This window comes from Protomyctophum bolini (genome assembly GCF_963924005.1).
Source record: "Protomyctophum bolini genome assembly, chromosome: 15".
Taxonomy (NCBI): domain Eukaryota; kingdom Metazoa; phylum Chordata; class Actinopteri; order Myctophiformes; family Myctophidae; genus Protomyctophum; species Protomyctophum bolini.
In genome coordinates, this window is record NC_137876.1 from 30,489,914 (window position 1) to 30,515,310 (window position 25,397).

At 42.6% G+C, this 25,397-nt stretch overlaps 2 protein-coding genes across 5 annotated transcripts in view; both read right to left on the reverse strand.

The window, feature by feature from the left end:
* Window positions 1–15,543, reverse strand: part of pcnx1 (pecanex 1) — a 45,676-nt gene extending 30,133 nt beyond the window's left edge. For both annotated transcript variants that reach the window (XM_080784141.1, XM_080784140.1), the window contains exons 1-7: window positions 15,233–15,543; window positions 12,898–13,112; window positions 10,903–11,008; window positions 9,352–9,388; window positions 7,807–7,875; window positions 5,758–7,515; window positions 1,781–1,910 (exon numbers count right to left, since the gene is read on the reverse strand). In XM_080784141.1, coding sequence (XP_080640267.1) covers window positions 1,781–1,910; window positions 5,758–7,515; window positions 7,807–7,875; window positions 9,352–9,388; window positions 10,903–11,008; window positions 12,898–13,112; window positions 15,233–15,385 — 2,468 coding nt within the window. In that variant the 5' untranslated portion in view covers window positions 15,386–15,543. The remainder of the gene's footprint in view (window positions 1–1,780; window positions 1,911–5,757; window positions 7,516–7,806; window positions 7,876–9,351; window positions 9,389–10,902; window positions 11,009–12,897; window positions 13,113–15,232) is intronic.
* Window positions 15,544–15,979: 436 nt separating this feature from the next.
* Window positions 15,980–25,397, reverse strand: med6 (mediator complex subunit 6). Of its 3 annotated transcripts, none has more exons than XM_080784652.1 (8): window positions 25,346–25,397; window positions 21,562–21,721; window positions 20,561–20,652; window positions 19,993–20,075; window positions 17,758–17,866; window positions 17,430–17,545; window positions 17,310–17,337; window positions 15,980–17,004 (listed from the first exon to the last, which is right to left on the reverse strand). In XM_080784652.1, the coding sequence occupies exons 1-8, from the start codon at window positions 25,365–25,367 to the stop codon at window positions 16,874–16,876; spliced, it is 741 nt and encodes a 246-aa protein (XP_080640778.1). In that variant the 5' UTR covers window positions 25,368–25,397; the 3' UTR covers window positions 15,980–16,873. The 3 variants fall into 3 exon arrangements, with proteins under 3 accessions (XP_080640778.1, XP_080640777.1, XP_080640779.1); XM_080784651.1 differs by having other exon boundaries at window positions 17,746–17,866; XM_080784653.1 differs by lacking the exon at window positions 25,346–25,397 and adding an exon at window positions 25,298–25,318 and having other exon boundaries at window positions 17,746–17,866.

The following is a 25,397-nucleotide window of genomic DNA, read 5'->3' on the forward strand; positions in this document are numbered from 1 at the left end:
GTTAGAGGTCGTCTCTATAGTCATAGTCATCAGGCCACAGCAGTAAGGCTATGAGATTCGCACTTTCGCCGCAGCCCAAATTAAGAATTTGGCCAGCCCAGATTGAAATCAGGTTGTTTTTATAAATCTAAACATGAATCTAAAAGTCTAAACAGCAAAACATTGAAATTATTTTTGCTAACCAGATTAATCACATATCTACAGTAGGTAGTTTGAAATGCGATTCAAATCTGATTTCTAAAGACATGTCTCAGTCTGGACAGGCACTGAAGCCTCATTTATATACAGTAGGTCTGCTATTGTCGGGACGCGACACAGTCGAACAACAGAGTATACAGTAAGTTAAACATCAGGTCAACAATGTCTTTATACACAAAGCCGAACTGATAACTCTCAAATAATAGTGTAGAGTCAGACAGTCAGTCCTAATTAACATTGTATTTGAGAAACAAATCAGACTTGCTTGTGGTCTGATCAAAGCCTAAGAAGCATATATTTGAAGTGCTCTGCAGGCTACTGCAGCAATCAATCATGCAACGTCACTGGAGTATTGTCACTCTGACAATCAAACCAAAGCCCATTTAGCATTGCACCAATGCATGCGTTAGGTCTCCAAGGTCAGCTGTCCACAAAAAGAGGACAGTAGATGGATTGATGAGGCTCCCGTAAATGGATTGAGGCTGCCATAGACAGCGTTGGGGTTTCCAGCAGAAAGATGCTATGCCCGAATAAAGAGGGTAGAGGAAATGTTGCTCAAATGAAGGGTATGATAAGGGGTGCACAAGCCGCATGGAAACAATGTAAACAATGATCTCCAAATGAATGCTCCAAGGCTGAAAACGTTGGAAAAATATATAGGGTTGTTGTAAAATGTCACTGTGACGTTTATATGGTATATGGTAAAATGCTAGCTGGGCTCTTAAGAAAGACCATTTATGGACAATTAGGGACTTAAGAAAAAATGGAGAAGCAAATGACTTAAACCACATGTGTTATATTTTTGAGGGGCCCTCCTATACTCAGCTATAGTGTAGATTCTTGTCCTAACACAAACATTAAATGCCATTGCCATTAGATATTCACACTGATCAATATCATTGACTCCCCCTCTTTCTGGGAGAGCTTCCAGAGAAGGACAAAGTAACATGATACAGGAGGATGCTTTGTGTTACCATGCACTTTTATGAGAGGCAACGGTTGCGTGAGACAGATCAAAGCTGGCAATGCCCTTGGGTCTCTCTGTCAAGGTTTTGTGAAGACTCCATTCTCTGATCTGTGCTCAACAAAAACGGGGGGGATTTAAGAGGCTAGATCTGGTGCAATAAAGGGGTGGATATACAGCGACAACAAGCCTTCAAAAACACTGGAATATTGGGACGAAAGGAGTCACATGCAGAACGCGAGACACGCATGGCACAGTCAATGGGAGAGAGGGGTCATGCAGGGCTTTCCCAGCATGCAAAGGAGATAACACACGCATCCTGGCAGTGTCAGAGGAAAAGAGTGAATGACAGTTACTGTTGATGTGGGAATGGAAATGAAAATACAGAGGGACCGAGTGGTGCCTGCCCGGTAGCATGCTAAGACCAGAGCACACAGTACAATCCTGATGTTCATTTATCTATTTGTAACTCTGAGTGCACAAGTATAACAAGTGTAATTTGGTTATTTCTGTACCTGCAGAATGCATCCATACTAGATGTGTAAATCGACACTGAGGATTTTACTGTGTGTACCAGTGCCAGTCCCCTCACCCCCATCGTCGGCATGCACGGCGTACCTGAGAGGAGATCCGATGAGAGAGGTGGGTGGCGTGGGGTTACTCCCCGCATTGTGCCGCCTCCGCACCGCCTGCCGACGGAACGTGCTACGTTCTCGTCGAAACGTGACCGTCTCCTCGCTCCCCGGGGCTGTCATGGCAAGAGGACATTGATTGGAGCGGTTGTCAACATGGATGTTACCCCTTGTGATCGTTTCTTTGAAGGGTTCTTTAAAAACAAAAGTTAAATACTAGGCTAGCTATTTGTGTTTTTGTTTTGTCTTTAGTCCCTTTACCTTCCATAATCAATGTGGCAACAGTCCAAAAGCAAAATCATCATTATTCATTTAACAGTGTAAAATTGACCGATTAACTGATGAGAGTAAAAATCAACCCACAGCTCACTTGGTCCATTTTTGCATCTCAGGGTTGAATTGACAGTGAGGATGATGCCGTTTACACAATTCTGGCCATTCTATTAAGAGTCCTTTTGACAACTTAAAAAAAAGAAAGCCTGTGAATGTCTGCCAGTATACTGTACAACATCGAATGCAACCAAATTGACCGGTAACAGTCCATTTGGTTCCATTTTGTACAATCAGTGTTAAATGAACATATAGGATAGTGGACAAGACAGTGTAAGCCCTGCACGGTTATCAACATAGTGAGGTCAGATGGTAATCGTTGCTTGGCTGCATCTCTCCTACAACCAGCCCATAGTCAAACACTCAATGTAAATCAAGCTCTTTTTGCTGCCAGCACAGGGAGACAAGCCTGGGCACACCCCTGCCTCCAATATCCCAAAAGGAGCAAACCCAAGAGAGCCAAGAAATAATCAACACCGTCAGCCTGACAGAACGTACACAATACCTACAAGCCAAAGACCACATACAGGACATTAGCAAGCAATGTACTAGCGGCTAGCCTAACAGCCTGAAGGATTTACATTTGTGTACACGTCCATGCACACGTGCAGTGACACTTTTATATGTTTGTTTGTTTTGCTAAACCACCTAAGCCCCATTTTGATCCACAAGCTCACAATACGTCGAATCATAAAAATACATAAATAAATAAAATAAATTCACCTATAATGACATGCCCAAAATATAAATGCCACTGTTAAAATAGTTCAACAATCATATTTTCGAGAAGCATCATCATGGCATCAGTGGATAGGACCAGATCCTGTCAGAACCATCTCTTCTGTTCCTATTCCAATATGTGTCTCTCAGCTTTTCATCAGCCTGCTTTCATGAAGAAAAAACATATTATAGCCAATTCTCCTTAAAAAAAAAGAAAATGAGGGGGAAATAAACGTGTAATAGACACGCGGGCGGAGGCCCCTTATGAGAGGGTCTGCTGTTTGTCTAACCTTAACACAAAGCGCACACTGTCCCATCATGCTAATGGTGAAAACGCACTGGGAACGCTGTGCCTCGGTCAGGCCCGTCACTACATGGAAACTCACTGGGAACGCTGTGCCTCGGTCAGGCCCGTCACTACATGGAAACTCACCAAGGAGCACGGCAGACAACGTCTTATTCAGGAACTCAAGCACACAGTGGCAACAATAGGACAAAACCTGGAGTCTGGACTACACCCAAACCATTGGGGAAATGTGTGCATTTATACTCATTCAATGACGACGGAAAGCGTGCACGCATCCGCCTGGGTGGCCATATATGGAGCGTACAGGGTTTGATGAGGTCAACATAAGGAATGTCAGAACAGGTCAGCTCCATATAGGGAGATTTAAAGGGTGGCAGCAGGGGCAGTGTCTTGAGTGTACAGGGTTTGATGAGGTCCGGCCATATATGGAGCGTGTCTTGAGTGTACAAGGTTTGATGAGGACCCACTGCCCAGGTAGGGCCTGTCGAGGGGGCTGCACTAATAACTTTGGGGCGGGCCCGTTTAGAGTTTGAATGGACAGGTATCAGTCAAAAGGGAGACATTGAAGAGGAAGGACGGGTAGGGAAGGATCAACATAATGGAATGTCAGAACATTTCAGCTCCATATATGGAGATGGAGGCATGATGTCACGAGGCATGACCATATATGGAGACGTGATGTCACAAGGCGTGACCATATATGGAGGTGTGACGTGACTAATGACCATCCTAAGTCCCAAAATTGTTAAGACACGTCAGCTTGCATTAAAACAACTAAACAACTAAGTGTATACAGTTGTATACACTTAGTTGACCAGTGTCCCCAGGGGGTCTACTTGGCCCTCTATTTTTCCTCTCAATCTCTATACCGGAAATAGCCAAGCTTATCTACAGTATGTGTCACAAATCACAATGCAATACATTGTGAGCTTGTAGAGCAGCAATTTTCGCTGAATGTGAGGGTTTATGTGGTTAACCACTTAAACCCTGAATATTTAGTAGACTGGGGTACCCCATGGTTCTATACTATGTCCCCGCTTTTTTCCCCCTCTACTCCAAAGTTCTGTGTCAAGAATAGCCGATCTAACTCAGCTCACCAACTATAGTTTTATATACTGTATATACACATACATTTATATACGTTCTACTGAGAACTAAAAGTAATAGGAAATGCTAATGCCAACTATCAACCATATCAAACCATATCAACTACATGAGAAGCAGCCAATATCCTCAGTCCTGTCCCAATACATCCTGCAATTTGTTTCCAGTATGAATTTTAGAAATAATATTGTTTGACTATAAAGCGCAATTCACTCCATCCATTTTAAATTTGCTACCGTTTACAATGTGTAATTGAGGTGTTCCATTGTCAATGAACAATAGCAGGAATGATGTGAATCCAGAGAGGGCAGTGTGCATACTACAAGATACAATCAACTGAGACCAAGTACTGTATGTAGCCACTAGCCACAGGAATAGGGGTGTAACAATATCGTCGTTATTATCACAATAACAAAATGTCTCAATATTACCGTGGGCCTAGACAAAGATACAACCAGGTGTTCACCGGAGACGTCAATAATGTAAAAATTGTTAAAATAGCTCCTGGATCATTGAGGACAAATCACTCACTTCACACAAGTGTGATTATATTTTGTATCTTTTTTGCCTTTATTAGATAGTGAGATCCGGACACTCTATGGTCAACTGTCTTCATCAGGGGGCCTGTCAGTGTCATGGCATCTACAACATTATTAGGTATTCAGTATTCATGCATGCTGATGTCACGCACCAAGGGAAGTGGCTCTACAGTCTCTTGCTCGAGCACAGGACACTTCGACACATGGAAACCTGGAACCTTCTGATTCCAAGACGGCTGCTCTACCTCCTGAGCCACTGCCCCCTGCTACATGATGCTACCAGCTTTTTAAATGACTTGGCTAAGCTTCAAACAAGCAATCCATCTCATTCACCACAGATGCTTGGAATTCAATGCTACTCCGAGCCACACAAATGGGAAAATGATTTAACATTTATATAGTTTTTTCTAAATATCATGATAAATATCAATTGAATTTCAGTTTTTTGTATCGTTACATCCCTACCCTGGACTGAAAGCAAGTTTTTACTTCACAAATATGAAATCAAGGCACAAAACAATTACAAATTACTTATGTACCCTATGTTTAATGTGTACAACGTGAAATTCCATGTTCCACTTCAACCAATACTATATCAGAGGAATAAATGAAATGAAAGGAAAACTTAACTTGGAAGAAAGGCCCGCAAACACAAGATCCAGTAATATAATCTACAACCCATTAGAAGCAATATTATTCTGAAGATCTATAGTTTTATGTTCAACAAACTTGGTGTATGTTGCAAAGAGATAGTTACATTTTGGAAGGACAGCCCAAAATGTTATGACCATTCAAATTCCCCCGATGCATTTTTGAGTTAACGCGTTTCAAATGTAAACGTTTTATCCAACAATAAGCATACACACAGGAATCAGTGTATTTGTTAGTGGCTATAGTGCAGTGGTACCGTTCACAAACATGTTCATGGACCCCACTTTGAGAAACACTGTTAGTGGTACCTACCCCGCAGGGAGCTGGAGGTGACATCCTGAGGCTCAGTGAAGGCTGCCTGGCTGGGCAGGCTGTTCCTGGAGCGAGTGACCGACTCCAGCTGGGAGGCCCGACCCAGCAGGGATGCCGGGTCAAGAACCTCGCCTTCTTTGGCTTCCAGGTCCGACTTGGAGGTGGTGAGGGGCCGGGGCGCAGCAGGGGCACCCAGGCGGTTGGGGTCGTTAAGGCAGGCCGCTGTGCCACTGTCCAAACTCAGCACTCTGGCGTGTGTTTTGGCGCTGCCTGTGCTCGGGGTCCGTCGAGAGGCACGGCGTTTTGCTCCTGTGCGGCCTCCCCCTCCTCCTACCTCGCATCCCATCACGACTTTGGAGGAAGAGGAGCAGGCCGCTGCGTGGGCAGCAGTGTGCTTGGCTTTGAGGGCTCGGTAGCGGCCCTCAGGGGAATGGCAAGAGTGGGAGGTGGTGCTGGAGGAGCTGTCCGTGCTGAGGTGGTGGGCCGAATGGAGACTGGAGGCACAGCTGAGCTCGCTCTGGTCACTCGAGTCCTCCTCGCCACCTGCGCCCCCAGCTAACGCGGCGCTGTGGGGCTTGGCCACTCCCCGGAGGGACATGTAGTCCCTATGGCGGCTGGCATCGAAGCTGCTCGCACGCTTCTTGCCCGTCCGCCGACGGCTGCTCCTGCCCGCTGCCCCACGGGACGAGGAGGACCGCTGTGCAAGACAGGCTGACTTGGGCCGCACGTCGTCTCTGTCCCGTTCTCGGACGGACATCATCACGGCAGCCGATCCATCCGCGCTCATCCTCATCCCAGGCTCGTCCTGGCATCCGCAGGGCTCAGTCGGCTCCTGGGCAGTGGCAGATGTTGGCACTTTGTCAGCAGGCTGTTTGGCCATCAGCTCGTTGGCGTGAGGGTTTTTGTTGGCTTCCCGTGAGGGCAGGCCCCCGGCAAGACCTCGGGCGCTGATGCTGCCGAGGCTAGAAGTCCTGCCACCAACGGGTATGGCAGAGGAGGCCTCCCCTCTGTCCCGTGTCCCCCGCTCATCCCCTGAGAGTGACAGGAGGCTTTCCACGTGGGTGGAGCTGGTCTGCTCGCTGTGGAAGCTGCTGACTGTACTGTTAGTGTCTCGGTCCGTGCCGCTGCAGTAGCTCTCTGTGGAGCCACTACTACGAGTGCTCAGGCTCCGAAGACTGTCTGCGCTGCGCTCTCCTCCGTGGTGGGACTTCCCACCTCCAGACCCTCTGCCCCCACCACTCACATCCACCTGGTACAGCCCAGAGCTGCCCTCCCCTGCCTCCCTGGAAGCAGAGCGGGCTACTCTGCGTGTTTCCTGGTGTCTCTGATAGCACTCTGCCCCTGAGGTGGAGGCAACTGCTTGGTCTTGCTGGTACGGCCTATCAGTCCCCTCTTTGTCTCTGTGAGATTTGCCTGTGTCCAATTCGCACACTGGGTCAAGGCCTCCTCTTCTGGGTGGAGGGTAGAGAGAAAAGTCTGGCAGGGAGGGGTCAGGGAAGGCAGAACCTGCTGAACTAGAGGTGCGAGGCAGGCCCCGCGATCGCAGCTCCTTCCTGAAAGACTGAGACTGCGATGGTGCGTGAGTGGTCAGCTCTGTGTCGCCGGAGGAGTGTGATTGGCTGAAGTGAATAGCAGCTGAGCTACAGAGGTCGCCCGACTCCCTGGTTAGCTCCGGGGGCCCCAGAGAGGTTGAGGGCTGCATGGAGGCGAAGGAGTCGTTGGAGACAAGGCAGTACATCTTTGGGTCTGACATCAAGTCTTGATGGATGGAAAGAACATTAAAGGATAAGGGCATTCATTTATTGAAAACAAGGCAGAAACTTTTGTTTACTACCAAATCAATTAGTATTAACATAAGCCAGAACAATAGGTAAAAATAGTCATGCAAAAGATGTGCACCACTGTACCCAACAATAAAATACACAAGTCAATTAGACAGAGCCTGTTAACCTATGTGCCGAGTACTACTGTGGTGCCAAATGTGACAAGTTCCCCGAGAGAGACAAAATGTCAAAATAGCACTGCTTTATGTTTGTCATTAGTCATTACCATGATCATGGCTGCAGCTCTGAACCAGAGTCAAGCTGAGGTCATCCGAGTTCTTCTCCACATCTCCTCCTGCAGACAGGAACAGAGTAATGATGAATGATACTTGCATTCATATATATTCAAGCATCCATGCATTCTGTTCCGTCCTTGGATTCATGAAACTTCCTCACTAACTCTGGCACCTTTGCTAATGGACTGAGATGTACACTAGCATCATAATTAGAAGCCTGCTTAGGGAAACTGCTGTAAATGTTTTACCATCGATAGATTGTATATTCCTCCTTATATTCACTGTAGACTGACTACATTGTTTTAGCATATTCCCACACAGACCATCAATAGCCTATACATCGATAAGATATATAAAGTGATAAATTGATTATACTTATGCCTACATTTATATTTATAGTTCACACATTATGCTAATCTCACTTTTTCCTCCTTTTATCTTAGCTTTTTCCTCTCCACTTTTACTTGTTTCTGTCCTGTGTTTCTTGCCTACTGCAGTGCAATCTATCAATCAATCATTTGCTTGTACCTGCTGTCTCCTGATGGCCCCTCTTGTATGCATGTTCTGAATCTGCAGGTGCAGTTTTTTTTAATACCGTTTATCCTGCTAAAGCATATGTTGACATAACTGAATCTAATTTTTCTATGTTCCACTTTCCTGAGTATTTCACTATTCTGCGTGAATAAAGCAGTTGAACAGTGTACATCATTAAATATAGACATATTTAATACAATAATAGACAAGACATAAAATTATCATAAATAAAAAAGGTATACAAAAGGAGAGCACTCTTGGAAATACCCTAAATATTTGGATATCATGAGGCTAACCTTTGAAGAATGTGCTCTCCCAGAGGGATGGTATACAGTACACCATTTGTGAGTTACTGGTTGTTTTGTGATGGACATTGTGAGTAGATGTAAGCTCTCAGGGGAAGAGGATTAAAAAGCCCAAACCCCAGCAGAGCCCTTGCTTTACTTCAGACCACTTCCTGTCATCAGGAGCTGCTGGTTAATTAGAATGGCATCGAGCGGCCTCACTGAATAATTCACACAGCGTAGCCGCGTTGCTCTGAAACTCTCAGCACAATGGACCCCCAAAGCACCACTGTCAGAGACTTCATTTATTGTCATCTTCTTTTGAAATAATAGAAAATAATTAAAAGGCCTCCCAGAGAACAGCTCCCTCACTGGTGTTTCCAGTGTGCTGTGTTTTGTGGCACCAGCATAGCTTAGCTGTATTTAAAGAGGCTGTGTCTTGATGTGTCTAGAGAGAGGTCACGATAACAACGCTGAGTCAGAACACATCCCCTGGGCAGTGGAGGCCACAGTGGTCAGTGATGTAGTGATCCATCTAAGAAAACATCAATGCTCTGCACAAATGTTTCACAAGAAGATACAGACCTGTGCACTTGCATGCAGTGCACTTACTGTACATATACTGCACTTATATACGTGTGCTGTGCCACATCATGCATGCAGTGCACATGTGCCACTTGCATGCAGTGCACGTACATAGCTGGTGGCCATAGTTACCTTTGGCTGTTGTTGCTCCTCCGTGGGTGGATCCGAGCTAAAGAAACAAAAACCCTTCATAAGTCTTGCAATGTATCGTTAATAACAGACGTATACACGTAGACTCCTCTTCCGGCTCTGGGGGCGTCTGTATCTCAACGGAAGGCAACATGGAGGCAACGGGAGGCGATAGCAATGCGTGATTTATTTTGCCCTGCTACTAAAAAAAAATAAGTAGGACAGGTGACTTGTTGTATTTATGCATAGGTACTTTAAGGTGTAGTATGGATGTTGCATTTGCTGGTTGAAAATGTAACATTGATGATGTGGTATTGAAGTGTAATTTGTATTTCTGCCTCTTGGCCAGTTCCCACTTGTAAAAGAGATGCAGTCTCAATGTGATTTTACTGGTTAAATAAAGGTTAAATAAAAATAAAAAATTGCATTGGCAACCTTTCCCAAGATTCCTTGCGAAGCATACAAGGAAGCTTTTTTTTTAAAAATATCTATGGTTAATAAATCAAATGTTCCTGTGCAATTCCTCAAACGGTGCTCAGGTAATTAACAGCTAATTTAACAAGTATGTGTCTGTGGGCACACAACGACAAATTAATGCAATGTTTGGTCACTATAACTACAAGACACAAGTTCCAAAACAATTATTTTGTCACAAAACAGACCTTTGCTTCTTCACTATCATTACAGAGATAAGAGTTTGGGCTTCTCTCTCTTCTCATGTACTGTAGGTAGATGCACAGCAGCTGAGCAGAACACGCCAGATGATTAGCGGCTCAAGGACACAGAGTGCATAGACTTGGAACACGGGGACCCATGGAGATTTTGAGGTTAAATATATCTTGCAAAATAAATCATCATAACACAGAATATTAAAAGCAAATTTGCTGACAGCAGTATGCATGCATTTCAAGCTAAACGAGAACATACCAAATGCCCCACCTCCCACTATAATAAATGGACAGGAAGCATCATAAACTTCAACCCTAATCCCTGTGTGATACGTTACATGGTAGGGATGTGCTGATGATAAACTTTGGCCGATATCCGATATAATCAATTGCTGTTATGTCTGATATTACCGATGTCCATTATGATCTCATCCTGTATTAAAACATTATAATAGATAAAATACATGTAACAGGGTATCTGTCAGATTTAACTTTAATGATATTGTGACAATCGGACAAATTCATTAATCGGTTGATTAATTGGACCGATACCGATTAATCAAAAAACACAAATCGGCCGGTACCGATGTGTTTGCTGATTAATCTCCCATCACGAAAGACAATTTTAAGCCTCAACCCAAAACCTTTTCAGAAAGATTTTTTTCTTCTTGGACCCCCAAAAAAGGCAGCTTTCTGTTCAACCACAATTCTAGTTCACACATTGTAGATTATTTGCGGTTTACAAATACACAAATGATCACAAAGGTTCTAGGAACAAGTCATTCTGAGCTACAAAAGAATGTGAGATAAATTACAAATCAAACCACTTGATTAGATGTACTGTAAATTAGATGCCGCTGTTGAGAGCCATCATTCCTCTGTTTACCTGGTGGTTGGCGTCCATGCCAGCATAGGAGTTCCTGGAACTGCAGTCAACAGGCGGGGTCTCTTCCCGGATGAAGTCTGCCATCTCAATACCCCCTCCAGGGTCCCTGTGAGGCAATTCATATAGAATGACACCGCTACACATACAAGACACGCGTGAAAACATACACAGATATGCAGGCACATACGCAGATGAACAGATGCACGCAAACGCAGATATTCAAACATAGATTGACACACATGACACAGACAGAGACACGCAATCACATGCACACACAGCTAGATACACACAATTACCTAACACATCAACATTGCACCTTCTCTGTGGAAGCACGGACAGACAGCATAGAGAAATGTACTATTCATCTTGGTCGGAATCTACCATTCACAGTTTTCACACAGGAAAGTACGCTTTTAATCATACCTTTAAAACACATTTTATAACAGGCTTATGCTTTTCATGACACGTACATTTGAAAAACTATAAAAAGGGAAGAAAATGTTCCATGTACACTTTCTCTGGGCCAAATTTAGCCCGGACGTGCTTGCTTAACCAGTCAGTATGTAAAAATAAAATAAAAAGTTGCCAGGAATAGTCTATAAATCATTTCCATATGCCAGAAAATGTTTCTTAACAGGTCAAACCACAACACAAACATTCAAAGCAATAAACCGCCGCACTACACGTGTGCACACTTAATATGAGAACAGTATCTGGGCAAAGGAGACTGTGGGAAGGAAGGGAGAGTGAGATTGGGGCGAGAATGAAGGATGGTAGTATAACACCTTAACCACTTAAAGCCCTCTAGACTTAATAAACTGGACCTGAGTTGGCTCAGAGTCTGTACTTGCCTACTTGGACAACTTTATTCAGTCTACACCGAATTGCTTTGTCAAAAATAGCTGATCTACAACCTCACAAGAGTCACAATGTGTTGCAAAACAACAACATGACGCGTAGATCTGCTATTTTGGCTAATGTTTCCCCCAGAATATGGATGCTGGGGTTAAGTGGTTAATCAATTTCAACAAGCTTGTCTGCTCTACTGTAAACTCCCAAAAACCTGGAATGCAACTCCAGATGTGTAGGCAAAGCTACGACTGACTGCCCCTGCGGTCGAGGGGCTCTCATTCTTGTTGCTTTTCCACCTCTCCCTCTCCCTCTTTCTCTCTCTCAGCATCCTGCTAAGCGCTCCCTCTGGAATGTGAAAATGAGTCACTTCTCCGAGGCCCGGGCAGTAAAAGAACCCTGGAACCTCACTGGCATTCAGCTCCTGCACAACAAGAACTAGGGACCTTTACATAAAAACAAGACGACAGCAGATTGCCATTTACAGCTGGCCTTGAATGTCTAATATGGAAGGTGAGGTATTGATTTGCTCTGTAGCAGGCTTTATTTTCATGCACCATGACCAGAGGACAACCCTCTCTGACCCAGAAATTCAACAGATACTGAAACTCACAATTAGATCACCATTTAATTGTGCTTCATTTAGGACCTCACAACCACTGATTAGAGATCTAATGCACAGCACAACACTCATACATGGCCTGTTTGCAACTTTGCACAATACTATAATAGTTGTCCCATTATCATCTTCTTCGGCGTTTATGACTTCTCTGAACTCACTTTAGCTACACATTTTGGACATTTGGTGGATGTTCCGTGTGTTTCCAAGTACCACAATTTTCACTGCCTTTTTTTTTTACTAAAACAAGTCCTTCTGCACTCTGCATTTCTAAAATAGAAATTGATCATATTTGGCAGATTTCCTAAAGTCTTGCTAAATTTGTGATGGATAACTCATATCGATGGCATTTAGTCCAATCTTGCACTTTGTAAAGCACTCTGGATAGAAGTGTCTGCAAAATGCCTACATTGTTATATTTAAAAATATATATATCCAGCTCAATGCAAACACTGTACAGTACTGAGTCTTGACAAGTATTTTGTTTTACTACACAGCCTTACTGGCTCTGTGACACAAAACCTTACCCTGGGCCGTTGCTGTCCTCTTGCCGGGTGGCGCTGCCATCATTGACCCCCTCTGTGCCAATCCTGATGCCCTCTGTCTCCTTGGCCCGGTGCTCCACCACCTCTCCCTCATCCAAGGCGCAATGAAGGCGGTAGTTCACCATTTTCAGCAGCAGAAACATGACAGCAATCACCCCGCAGTAGATCCCCACGATCACCATGGTCGGCGGGAGGGCCTGGATTAGAGAAAATTTGATTTGTACAGTTTAAGCATTTTGGTTGAGGCTCTTATCCAGATCAACTCAAGTCAGTGAAGAAACTGTTAATTCTCTGTCTCATCTCCAGGACACTTTTGCTTGCTGTATTTCCAGCCCAACTGTTTATGGAAATAGCAGCGACGCCTCAATTGATGGGTTATCTGCCAAAGAAAGTGATTAAGCACAAAATACATTCATAGCCAAAAGGTGCCAGCATTTGGCTGGTGTCAATTATTATGCTGGTTATAGGATCGCCTGGTCTCTCGAAACACTTACTGTAGATCGCCCCTCTGCCATGGTCACAAATCAGAATAACTTTTCATTTTATTTGTACCATGTACAGCTGATTGTTTGGGTGAGATTTCAACACTTACGTCATGACATAAGAATATCCTGACAAACAATAGTACAGGGACAACAGGACCTCTAATTCAAAGCAACCCAAAAGCCACATTGAACTGTACTTTTTTCAATTTACCTTCTAAAGAACATGAAGTCAACATAATTTGTCAACAGGGAATCAATACAGATTTTAGAATGGTAAAAAAGGTACAGACCACCCACACTGTTGAGCATTCCCCTTGAAAATGTCAACATAATTTGTCAACAGACTAGAAGGACTAGCAACAACTGTGGCCATTTTAACAGCATAATCACAGCAGCTGAGACAAAAAGACAACATTAATTTATATTGTTTAAAAAATGCAAGTGCACATACAGACCAACATACAGACAGAAAGTAAAAAGATATACCAGAAAATAAGAAGTTATGAATTATAGACCTTGTTAGTGTGTTGCTAGGAAGGAACAGCTTGGCAGCTACTGATATTCACAAACACTGCAACAGGAAATAAACTTGGAAACTTAGAATGTTTATGTTGTCAAGTAGGCTAGAGTGAATTAACCTTGCCATTATTAATCATGTACACTGTCATCATTCCGCTGCTCATCTGGCAATTTGCAAACCACAATGTGACTTAACTCTATTTGCTGTGGAGAGATACCGGTTGCATTAATAGATGCCACTATCAGGACCAGCACCACTCAAACATGTGTCTCAATTTAAACCACAGAGCCAACCCATGTATTTATTTCCACTCCGGAAATAGGACAGAAGCCACACTCAGATTTGGAGCATCAGCTTCTAATATAAGGAGTTTATTATTGGTGTTCAATGGTGTATAAGCTATTTCCTTCCCAGAGTACATTTATAGAGTCATATATATAAAACAGATATGTAATGTAACTAACATCGCCCACACTGATCTTCCAGTTATAGTTTTGGGACCCTACTATGGCAATACTTTTTCACTAATTTATCAAAACACTGGTTTTACCCTTCAGCTGTGAACCCTGTTGTAAACAAGTGTAATATGGTTCGTGCACAAGGTAACAGTTTTTGTACTGACTTGTGCTTTCGTTTGAAATTTACCCATTCTACATATTGTGAAATAAAATGTTCAATCAAAGCTAGTGATATTGCGTAATAGTAGCTGACCTTTAGGATTTATTTGCTAGGAGCCTAAAATCTGAGCCTGAGCCTTACAATGATCGGTTTTTAAACAGTAATAGACGTCTTTAGTAAGCTGCTGTTCATATAAACATTATGCTAGGCTAGTGTAACTGATGGACTCTAACATTGGCAATTTACAAATCAGAATCCGTTCCAACAGGCGGCGAAAAGGTTTAAGTTAAAGGAAATAATATCTTTGACAAAACTATGAATATAACGTTTGTCCGTTTGGGGGGAAAAGCGAAAAGGAAAAAAAAAGCATACAACATATTTTGAAACAAAAGAGCCCCTTATTAATCCTATGGTCAATGGAACACTTCAGAGAGTAAACCCAAATATTTAACGTGATAATTCGCTATTCTAAATCATATTTTACGTCAATGGTGTCTCTGACCTTGTTGTTTTGTCAGATTGAAACATGTAATGTTACATTTGTCACATGAAACGCTACATTGTTTCCGTTCCACAGAGCGACCATTAATATCCTCGGTAGCTAACGGGCATACTTCTTTCCCTACGACCAGTAACCACCGTGCTCGCAAACATATAAACATACATTTCATAAAGAGGTTAAAATCCCACTTACCATGTACAGTGTGAAGGGGAAACATAGCAGAAACAACCAGATGTACAGATGCAGAGCGTTGACAAATGTATTCTGGTGGGGGTCGTAGTACCAGCCGCCTGTGATTGAAGCCCAGACCCCTTGTCTGAGGATCTGAAGTGTTTGAGACCCCATGTTTTATCCCCTTCGAATCTGGAGAGAAACGACGAAATAAACGGGGCTGACACGAAGGCTAGTCGTCGTTCAACAACATAACGAGCAGTGCTATGTTTTCAGACATTGGCCTGAAAATCCCAACTGCAGCCATCTTCTTCTCTGCAGCTACAGCTAGCCAGCTGGGGCACTACTGTTTTTAGACCTCCACGGAGAGCGCTCCTATCCCACCACGCCCCGCGAGCGACTTCTTCTTCGTGGCCTGTGAATTTAGGTTACTACTCTCCCCCACATGACTATCACTAGTCATTAATATGAATTTCTGTGGGTTCATTCCAGACACATTAGAATGGTGCAAAACAGCCGACATAAATATAAACCACGACGAGAAGGCAGAATTATATTAATATCAAATCCAGACTAGGAGTAGCATAATTATTTGGATAAATTTAGCTAAATGGCGACCTCTTGTGGTAATTTTGATCTGTCTGATAATTGGAATTACACAGATAAAGCAATTATAACTACAGGTTGTGCTTAACTTATGTTATGAGTCAAGAACGCTACACCATTATGCCACCACATTAATTTCATACCAAATTAGAATTCAATTCATACAAATTAGATATCATTTATTTGAAGAAAAACTGTCAAGACCACATTGCATCAGGCTGTTTCAAATGACAAACGTTTTTTATACAACATATGCAATACAAAATCTGTGAAATCAGAGTGCTCCAAACTATTAACTATTAACAATGAGATATACATCTCAGTTGGTGATAATACACTAGTCAAATTGTATGGACAATGGACCCATATCATTAAAAATACAGTATGTGTCGTTTAGTATTGCAATACATCTGAAAAGTAAAAAGACGTTTTTAATGTTCAACTTCATGGTACATCCCTTGGTTAAGCAGGCTGGGAATTGGAATGACCTCTGAATTCATTACCCCCAGAAGAAACCTGCTGATGTCAACAGTAAACGGATACTGGCGGTGAAGTCAGCATATCATCCAACAAAAAAGCTCTTCATTAGCAAAAAAATAAAAATTTCTGTTTCCGCACAGTCTTAAAATGTCCATTCACATCAATTACTTCAGCCATGTTAGCTAAGCTATGCATCCGCTTGAAATTGATGGGTTGCCAAACTTTATAGAGAGTACAAGACTATGGTTACACAGTAAAAGTAGTTCTGGCACCTAGACAGAGAACTGACACTTTCTGTACCAATTTGTTAAAGCATCTTGAAAACCAGTCAATAAATTTGCAGTACTGGACATTCTGGACCACATGGCAGCCCACTCTCAGCCTGTTCAACTGTTTAGTCAGAATTGGGGAATGATCGGGACTATAATCTTGCTCATCAATGTAGTCACATTTAATATGTTCTCCCCACACAGTAAAACCATCAGTGTCCATTTAGTACACTGTGTTAAATTATCACTCAAGATTTTACAGTGCATTCAACCCCACTCAAAGTGTATTAGGACCGATAGGTGGTCATCATTGGAGCCTTGCTCGTTTCTCAGGGGGTGGTTTGCTTGGAGGCCCTGGAGCTGAGGACTTGGTGGCTGGTTCCCTCTCCTCCTGTTTCACTGTTTCAGCAGGTGGTTCAGGTTCCTTCTTTACCTCAACTGCAATACAATGGAATTATAATCATGGATTTATGGAGTTTGTCACTTTGGGAATTAGACTAGGAGCCAAACGTGGCTGTCAGTACGTTTCAGAGTTCAGCAAACCGGGAATCAGAAGTGAATTATTGCACTACCATAGTATGTAAATAGGAACATGAGTTGGATAGTAAAAACAATTCATACAACATTGTTGAACTACACAAACCTAACTCTTGGAAAATGTTATCGAACAGTACAGAGCAGACCATGGATTAAGCAATTATGTTCTGAATAGAACGTGGATGAAGCACTTTAAAAGATCATACCTGGAATAGGCTTCTCACCAGGTTTAGGCTGAAAGTAGACAAAAACTCATTTATTTACACTTATTTTAAAAACTAGAAAGAAAATTCACTGTACTACTAGTTTGTCAGTGCAACACATACCTGGTAAAATGTTGGGGGAAACTTTGACCTGAGGTCTAAAAGGAGAGTGTCGACACGCTGTCTCTGAAACAGTGAACTGGGTTCTTCTTTCTGCTTAGATTTTGGTTTGACTTTTTCTGTCAAAAAACACGATTTAGTTTACTAGTAGTATTATTCTTCGGTTATTCTATGGTTATGCGTTACCATTGACAATAATAAACAACCAAAAAAACCAAGACAGATTCTGACAGCACATACAGTGGTAGATGGGTGAAAAATTAAAATACAAAAAAGCTCATCAAAACAGCATACAAGAGCCCACTAGAGCTAAACCAACCCTCAAGCTGACCTTTCTCCTCCTGGTCTTTGAAATGCCACCAGTATCCTTTGGAGGGGTGGTAGCGACAATAAGACATGGCCTCATCGAAAGCAGATTGAATTCCATGGACAGCAGAAAGCTAAAGGATATAGAATTACATAAGTCAGCTAAATGAAGAATTACATTTGTCAATAGGTGCATACTGCACAGCCTGCCCTAGTCTGTGCTTCCTGGTCTAGAGGGGCGGGTGCTGGCGAAAGCACGGCGGTGGATCCCCTCCCCGGTAGAAAACAGCTGAGAACACTGACGTCACCAAATTTGGAGCGACGCCCCTCTGCACTGTACCCCTCAGCGAAATACAAGTTGGCTCCCACTTCCTATGCCATATTTTCCAATGGCTTTTCTTTTTGAGCCGAATGTGAATGAAAATAAAATCCTGGGTATCGAGGCTAATAGGTTATTCACCTATTAGCCTCGATACCCAGGCTTTTATTTTCATTCACATCCTTATGCAAAGTGTTCAAAAAGTTCAAAGTGTGCAAAACTATCAAAACTAAATAAAATGACAGATGCTGCAATTACATTTCACTGTAACTGTAATAAATAAATAAAAATATATATATACAGTGCCTTCGGAAAGTATTCACACCCCTTCACTTTAACCACATTTTGTTTTGTTACAGCCTCATTTCAAAATGGATTAAATTCGTTTTTCCCTCATCAATCTACACACAATACCCCATAATGATGAATATTTTGTTAATTTATAAAAAATAAGAAACTGGAAAAACACATGTACATAAGTATTCACACTCTTGACTTAGTACTAAGTTGAGGCACCTTTGGCAGCAATTACAGCCTTAATACATTTTGGGAATGATCCTACAAGCTTGGCAGTTGGCACACTTGAATTTGGGGTATTTTCCCCTTCTTCTCTGCAGATCCTCTCAAGCTCTGTCAGGTTAGACGGGGAGCATCGCTGCACAGCTATTTTCAGGTCCTTCCAGAGATGCTCAATGGGGTTCAAGTCTGGGCTCTGGCTGGGCCGCTCAAGGACTTTCACAGAGTTGTCCTAAAACCAATCCTTCGTTATCTTAGCTGTGTGCTTGGGGTCGTTGTCCTGTTGGAAGGTGAATCGTTGACCAAGTCGGAGGTCCTGAGCGCTGAGGTTTTCATCCAGGATGTCTGTACACTGCTCCATTCATCTTTCCCTCTATCCTGACAAGTCTCCCAGTTCCTGCCGTTGAAAAACATCCCCACAGCATGATGCTGCCACCACCATGCTTCACCGTAGGGATGGTATTTGCCAGGTGATGAGCGGTGCCTAGTTTACTCCAGACCGAAGCCTCTCCTCAATAAAAGGCATACGACAGCCGGGCGTCACAGCGCGCATGGAGTTTGCCAAAAGGCACCTAAACGACTATCAGACCATTATTAACAAGATTCTTTGGTCTGATTAAACAAAAATAGAGCTTTTTGGCCTGAATGCCAAGTGTTACGTCTGGAGGAAACTAGGCACCGCTCATCACCTGGCAAATACCATCCCTACGGTGAAGCATGGTGGTGGCAGCATCATGCTGTGGGGATGTTTTTCAACGGCAGGAACTGGGAGACTTGTCAGGATAGAGGGAAAGATGAATGGAGCAGTGTACAGAGACATCCTGGATGAAAACCTGCTCCAGAGCGCTCAGGACCTCCGACTTGGTCAACGATTCACCTACCAACAGGACAACGACCCCAAGCACACAAATATGATAACGAAGGATTGGTTTTAGGACAACTCTGTGAAAGTCCTTGAGTGGCCCAGCCAGAGCCCAGACTTGAACCCCATTGAGCATTCTGGAAGGACCTGAAAATAGCTGTGCAGCGATGCTCCCCGTCTAACCTGACAGAGCAAGGGGAAAAATACCCCAAATTCAAGTGTGCCAAGCTTGTAGGATCATTCCCAAAAAGTATTAAGGCTGTAATTACTGCCAAAGGTGCCTCAACGTAGTACTAAGTCAAGAGTGTGAAAAGGCACTGTGTGTATGTATGTGTATATATATATATATATATATATATATATATATATATATAGGATTTAAAAATATCCTTGCTGTCAAGTGTGATTCCATTTTATGAATAAATGTTGGAATGGCAAAGCACAAACAAACAATCAAGACACTAGTCAAAACTGGAGAATTCTTCACACAAACACACTGAGCTAGAACCTCTAAAATATACAGTATATCATGTTGGAATATATAGCAACTAGCAAGCTCTTACCACTCTGGAACCAATAACTGTTCCCAGGTCTGGCGCCTGATACACCACTCCTGCTATGATGTAGTAGTCAGAAAATGGTATCACTGGGGATGGATACATAGAAAAAATAAATGAATGCTTTGAAAACCACTTGAACCCTATTCGGGGGAGAAAATTCTGGGAGAATAGCTGATGTATCAATAATTTGTAGTAAAAATATTTGTAGTGGTAGTGGGAAATACGTAGGAAGGTGGTTAAATAGCTTAAAATTGTTGTCTCTATTTCGGGAATGTCTGACAGACTGCATAGCTTCAAGCAGCAACAGCAGCAACTGGCTGTTCCTTGTTTGTGTATGCTCCCAAAAAAAATAAACACAAATGTGTGTCTGTAGAGGAAGCATCGAATCTCTGCACTGGACTGATCTGTTACAGTAGATAGTTAGTTACTTACTTTAATGTGAGAAATGTATAAAACATTGGGTCCAAACAATAATCGAAAACACATGAATAAAAACATTAAAAAGCACACACACAACACATCAGGCATCAGCGATTAATGCATTTGTTGTAGGTAGCTGCACAATGCTCACCTTGGTTAGGTGACTGCCTCTGCTGCTTACGGATAATATAAAGAATTGGTTCCTGAGCATGAAGAAGAATGTACTCCACTCCCACCATTTGACTGGAAAAAAAGACCAGATCACAGTTCTTCTGACATTATAGTAAGGTTATTATTAACTTGTATCTTGGGCATTTTATGATGTTGCCCGTATGCTGGTTATCTAATATGATGTAGTGTTTTTATTACACTTTGGAACATAATATTGTATCTGTTTCATATTAAATCTGGCACTCTTCTTCAGTATGTGCCAGGCATTTATTATTTATCTTATACAGTTTAAAATATTACACAGGTTACATTTGTCAAAGGAAAAACTCAACAATGTATCCAAATCCAGCCTGCGACAGATGTGGCCAGGTATTGGCAAAGTATATTTAAATCACTGTCAGACATTGTTGGAAGACCTTTTGACCCGGATCCACTGACAGCAGTTATGGGAGTCAGGGGGCCCGGGGTCAAACTGTCTACTTTCCAATATAACATGGTAAAATATGTGACTCTACTGGCTCGCAGACTGATACTGTTGAATTGGAAACAAGCACAGGTTCCGACTCACACTTCACTTATGAGAGATGTTATGCACTACTTACAATTGGAAAAGATTAAATTTGAATTGAGAGGGAGTGAAGATAAAAGGGAAAAAATGTGTTTTTTCTTTATTTTATTTTTTATCATTTAAAAAAAGAATGTCTGTAATTCACTTAATTTACAACAACATGTTGGGAAAGTTTGAGAGCAAGAGTGTCTGTCCTGTTGTCTGTAAACTCATTGTTTAACTGTTTTTTGTTTTTTCATGTTAATCACATTTATGTCTTTTTTATTATGTATTGTATGTGGAACATTTACATTGCCTGTTATTTTTTTATTTTTTTTAACTGAACTACTCATTATCATTGTCGATAATATTCTGATATCATACAAAAAATGCCTAATAAAAACAGTATTAAAAAAGATTGTTTGTGATCTTACTTCAGATGCTCCAGGGTTAGCCGCTGCATCTTTACTACCTCATTATTACAGGTTCGGTCATAGAATGGGTTGCTTCGCTCCGAAAAATAGTCCAACACATTGCCAGGGTTGAGAATGGGCACCCAGCCACTGTCAACCCAGGATATCCCGAGGAGGTTGTCTGTCAATAGAAAGAACAAATACAACAAAGAATGTTGAAGGACAAATGACGTGAACTTTAAATTGTGAAATGAAGGGACTTCTTGGTCCGTTATTGTATTAGTCTGTTTTTTTCTTCTGCGTTTTCTCCTTCCTCCAAAAATAGAGGGATAGCAGTTCTGGCTTAACCGCGCAGTCGGTTAAGCCAGAACTTGGCAATCTCATGAACCGTTTGACAGTCAGCCATAAAACTTCGATACACATATGCATCTCAACTTTCGTGTTCTGACTTTTGACCTCTGACCTTTAGATCACCCACCATTTTGAATTATATGAAAAACTGTTCAAATCTATCTCCTCCTGGGATCTTTGATCAAAATCCACGCAAATGACTACACATGAACTTTGGACCAAAAAATACAATTCGGTAGTACATTTCTTTAAGTGAAACTAATTCAGTTTTGAGAGCCAATGAAAATGGCAGTTTTATGAAAATTCTTCTTCTGGCCCTAATACATCCATTGTCACACACATGTTTATGAAACTTTACAGTATGATAGAGGGTCATGCCAAATAATAGTACTTACTCCAATTGGCCAAAGGGAGCACTCGTATGAAAATGAAACCTTTGAACAGGCACCTCATGCCTCATTTGGCCAATATAAAAAGCCATGGCACTTGTTTCCACTTGTGCCTTGACTCATAGGGAACACATCTGTTGCTTTGACCAGTAATCTCCACCCTCAGATTTTCTGCCATTTTGAGAAGTTTGAAAAATGCTCAAACTAATCTATAGACCATTATCTGAAATTCCAGTTGAAGAGAAGTTTATTGCAAGCAGCAATAACAGGCACTTTGAACAGGCATAACTCATGCCTCGTCTGTCTGTATGTTTGGGGTACGAACAGCTGCAATACCGCTGGCCAGTGACGTAGACTTCGTGGGGGCGGCGGGGCTCGAGCCCCCATGAGGAATTAGACCTGAATAGTCGGTTCGTCCCGTTTGTACCACGCCAGGCCACGCTGCGCCCGTTCCCGCAATTCTCGTCTTTGCATTTGCAGCGTGGGCGGGCCCCCATGACAATTATAAAAACATTTAGTCTCTGCTGCTGGCACTGGGTGACCTAGCCCTACAAGCAGAACCCAATGGTACTGAAGTTTCTGACATTTTTTAGACCCAGACCATGGGGTCCTATTCCACCTCCACCCTGCCACCGGGTACGCACACATAAATAAACGTAAACACCTTCGGATAAGACCTTCTGTGCTCTTTGAGGACTTTTTTTCGTGTGAGGGCTTCTGAATGTGTGAACTTTAAGTACCTATAAATACCACTGCGAATATCTCCTGTGGCGCGGAAGCCGTTAAGTAGTTTTAATCTTTGTTTGACCGATTTGGTCGCTTTGATTCTTCTCTTCCTTCCTTGTTTATCGACACCTCATTGTACCGCCTATCTGGCTAGCTAGTGGCGCTATAGCTATGACAGAGCAGATCAGAGGCAGGAACGTAGCCGGCACAAGCCAACCGCACATCGGGAGGCGGTACAATAAACGGTAAATAAACAAGAAGAATCAAAGCGACCAAATCGGTCAAACGAAGATTAAAAATACTTAACGGCTTCCGCGACACAAGAGAATTCGCAGCGGTATGTATAGGTACTTAAAGTTGACAACTTCAGAATAACTCAAACGAAAAGAAGACGTCAAACGGCGCAGACACGATGTTACCGAGGATATTTATGTCCGCGTTCCAACATTCCCATACGAAAACAAAGTAACGCACAGGGACCCTACGGGTCAGCCCGGTTCAGTTCGGATTGGGCTGACCCAGGGGGTTCCGAGAGGGGCTATGGGTGACCTAAAGTGGAACTGTTGAGCAGCCTAATAGTCTTATTGCTTGGTCCCGTTTTATCGCTGCTTGCAGCTATATTTGTTGATTGATTCAGTTTTGTAGACTGGCCAGGGAAATCTGCTATGGGAATCATTGCCTAATCCGTCACTCTGTATGAAAGTGTAGCCTTGGATCAAGACTATATTGATGTATTTTATCAAGTCTGACTTTTAGTTCCACATCAATGACACAAAAATAAAAGTCAGACTATAAATTAAATACATCTATGATCCAAGGCTATACAGTTAGGAACCATTACGTGGCTAAATAGTAATCTCAAAAAGGCAGATGGCTTCTTGGTTAGAGTGGGTGACGATATTATCACACGGAAGGATAAAATTACCTACCTAGGTTCCATCCTGGAGGCCAATCTTTCCGGTGATAAGATGGCCACCAACGTAATCAAAAAAGTCAATCAAAGAACAAGATTCCTCTACAGGATCTCCTCACTGGTCGACAAAAACACCTTGAAGACCTTAACAGGAGCCCTCGTACAAGGTTTCTTTGACTATGCATCCACCTCCTGGTACCACAGCACCTCAAAGGCCCTTAAAACAAGGCTCCAGACCTCCCAAAACAAACTGGTCAGGCTCCTACTTGGCCTCACCCCCCGAACCCACCTCACCCCTGCCCACTTTGACAGGCTGGGATGGCTTAGGGTCGACGACAGAGTACAGCATCTTGCAATGGGTCTGGTCCACAAGATTCGATACACCACCAAGATACCCATGTACCTGTCTAAATACTTCCTTAATGTAAACGAAGTCCACACCCACAACACCAGAGGGAGTGCAACAAACCATGTACAACCCAGATTCGGCACAAACAAGGGACTAAATTATTTTCGCTCCTATGCGACCAAAATGTGGAACGCCCTACCAACAGTCATTAAGACATGTGAATCCCTTGGCTCCTTCAAAACTGCTCTCAAAGGGCACCTACGGATGGCTGCAATTCGAAACTGGCCTCTGTAAAAGCTGAATTTTTATCTGGATTGTACTATGTTTTTGTATGGACGTGGTGTTGGGTGCCTGCACATATGCACACATGGCATCAATGCATGGTGTTGTGTGCAGGCGCCCTACACTCTGTCTTTCGTTCTCTTTTATCCCCCTGTTCCCCTCACTGTATATATATTTTTTTTTCCCTTTTCGCTTCCTATATGATGAATTCCTGTTCTGTTCTTTAACAACATAGAAGTGTCTATTTGTTTGTCTCTAAATGTTTTGATGAATTGAACAATGTGGACCCTGTTGTAAACAAGTGTAAGGCTTAATTGGGTCGTCCACTCACAGTTAACAGTTTTGTATTGAGTTTGTGCTTGAAATGTACTGTAATTCTGCAAACTGTTAATAAAGATTTCAATCAATCAATCAAAAAGGCATCAATTACGTTTTCAAAAGAGACCACAATTGAGATGCGTAGATATGCCGAAAGATGCGTAGATATGCCGAAAATTCGAAATGTAGTTCTGTTCTGTTGAACAAAACAGACCTCCCCCCATCGCTGTAGTGTTGTAGACTAGCTTCATGGTCGGCTGGCTGCAGCTACACAACAGCGATGGGGTGGGGGGTTACCAATGAGGCTATTCTACTCTACGGTATCGGCCGCGGCGTACGTGTAGCATATATTTAGCCAGGCAGCTGCTTTCCCTCGATTGATACTTAAATCATTTGTCACATCATCATATATTAGTAGCGAATTCAAACCTGCTGTAACATGTTCGCATTAAAAACGAAAACAATGGAATCCGGTACCTCTCAAATCCACCGACGCCATGATGTAAACAAGTTGTCGCAGAGAAATTAC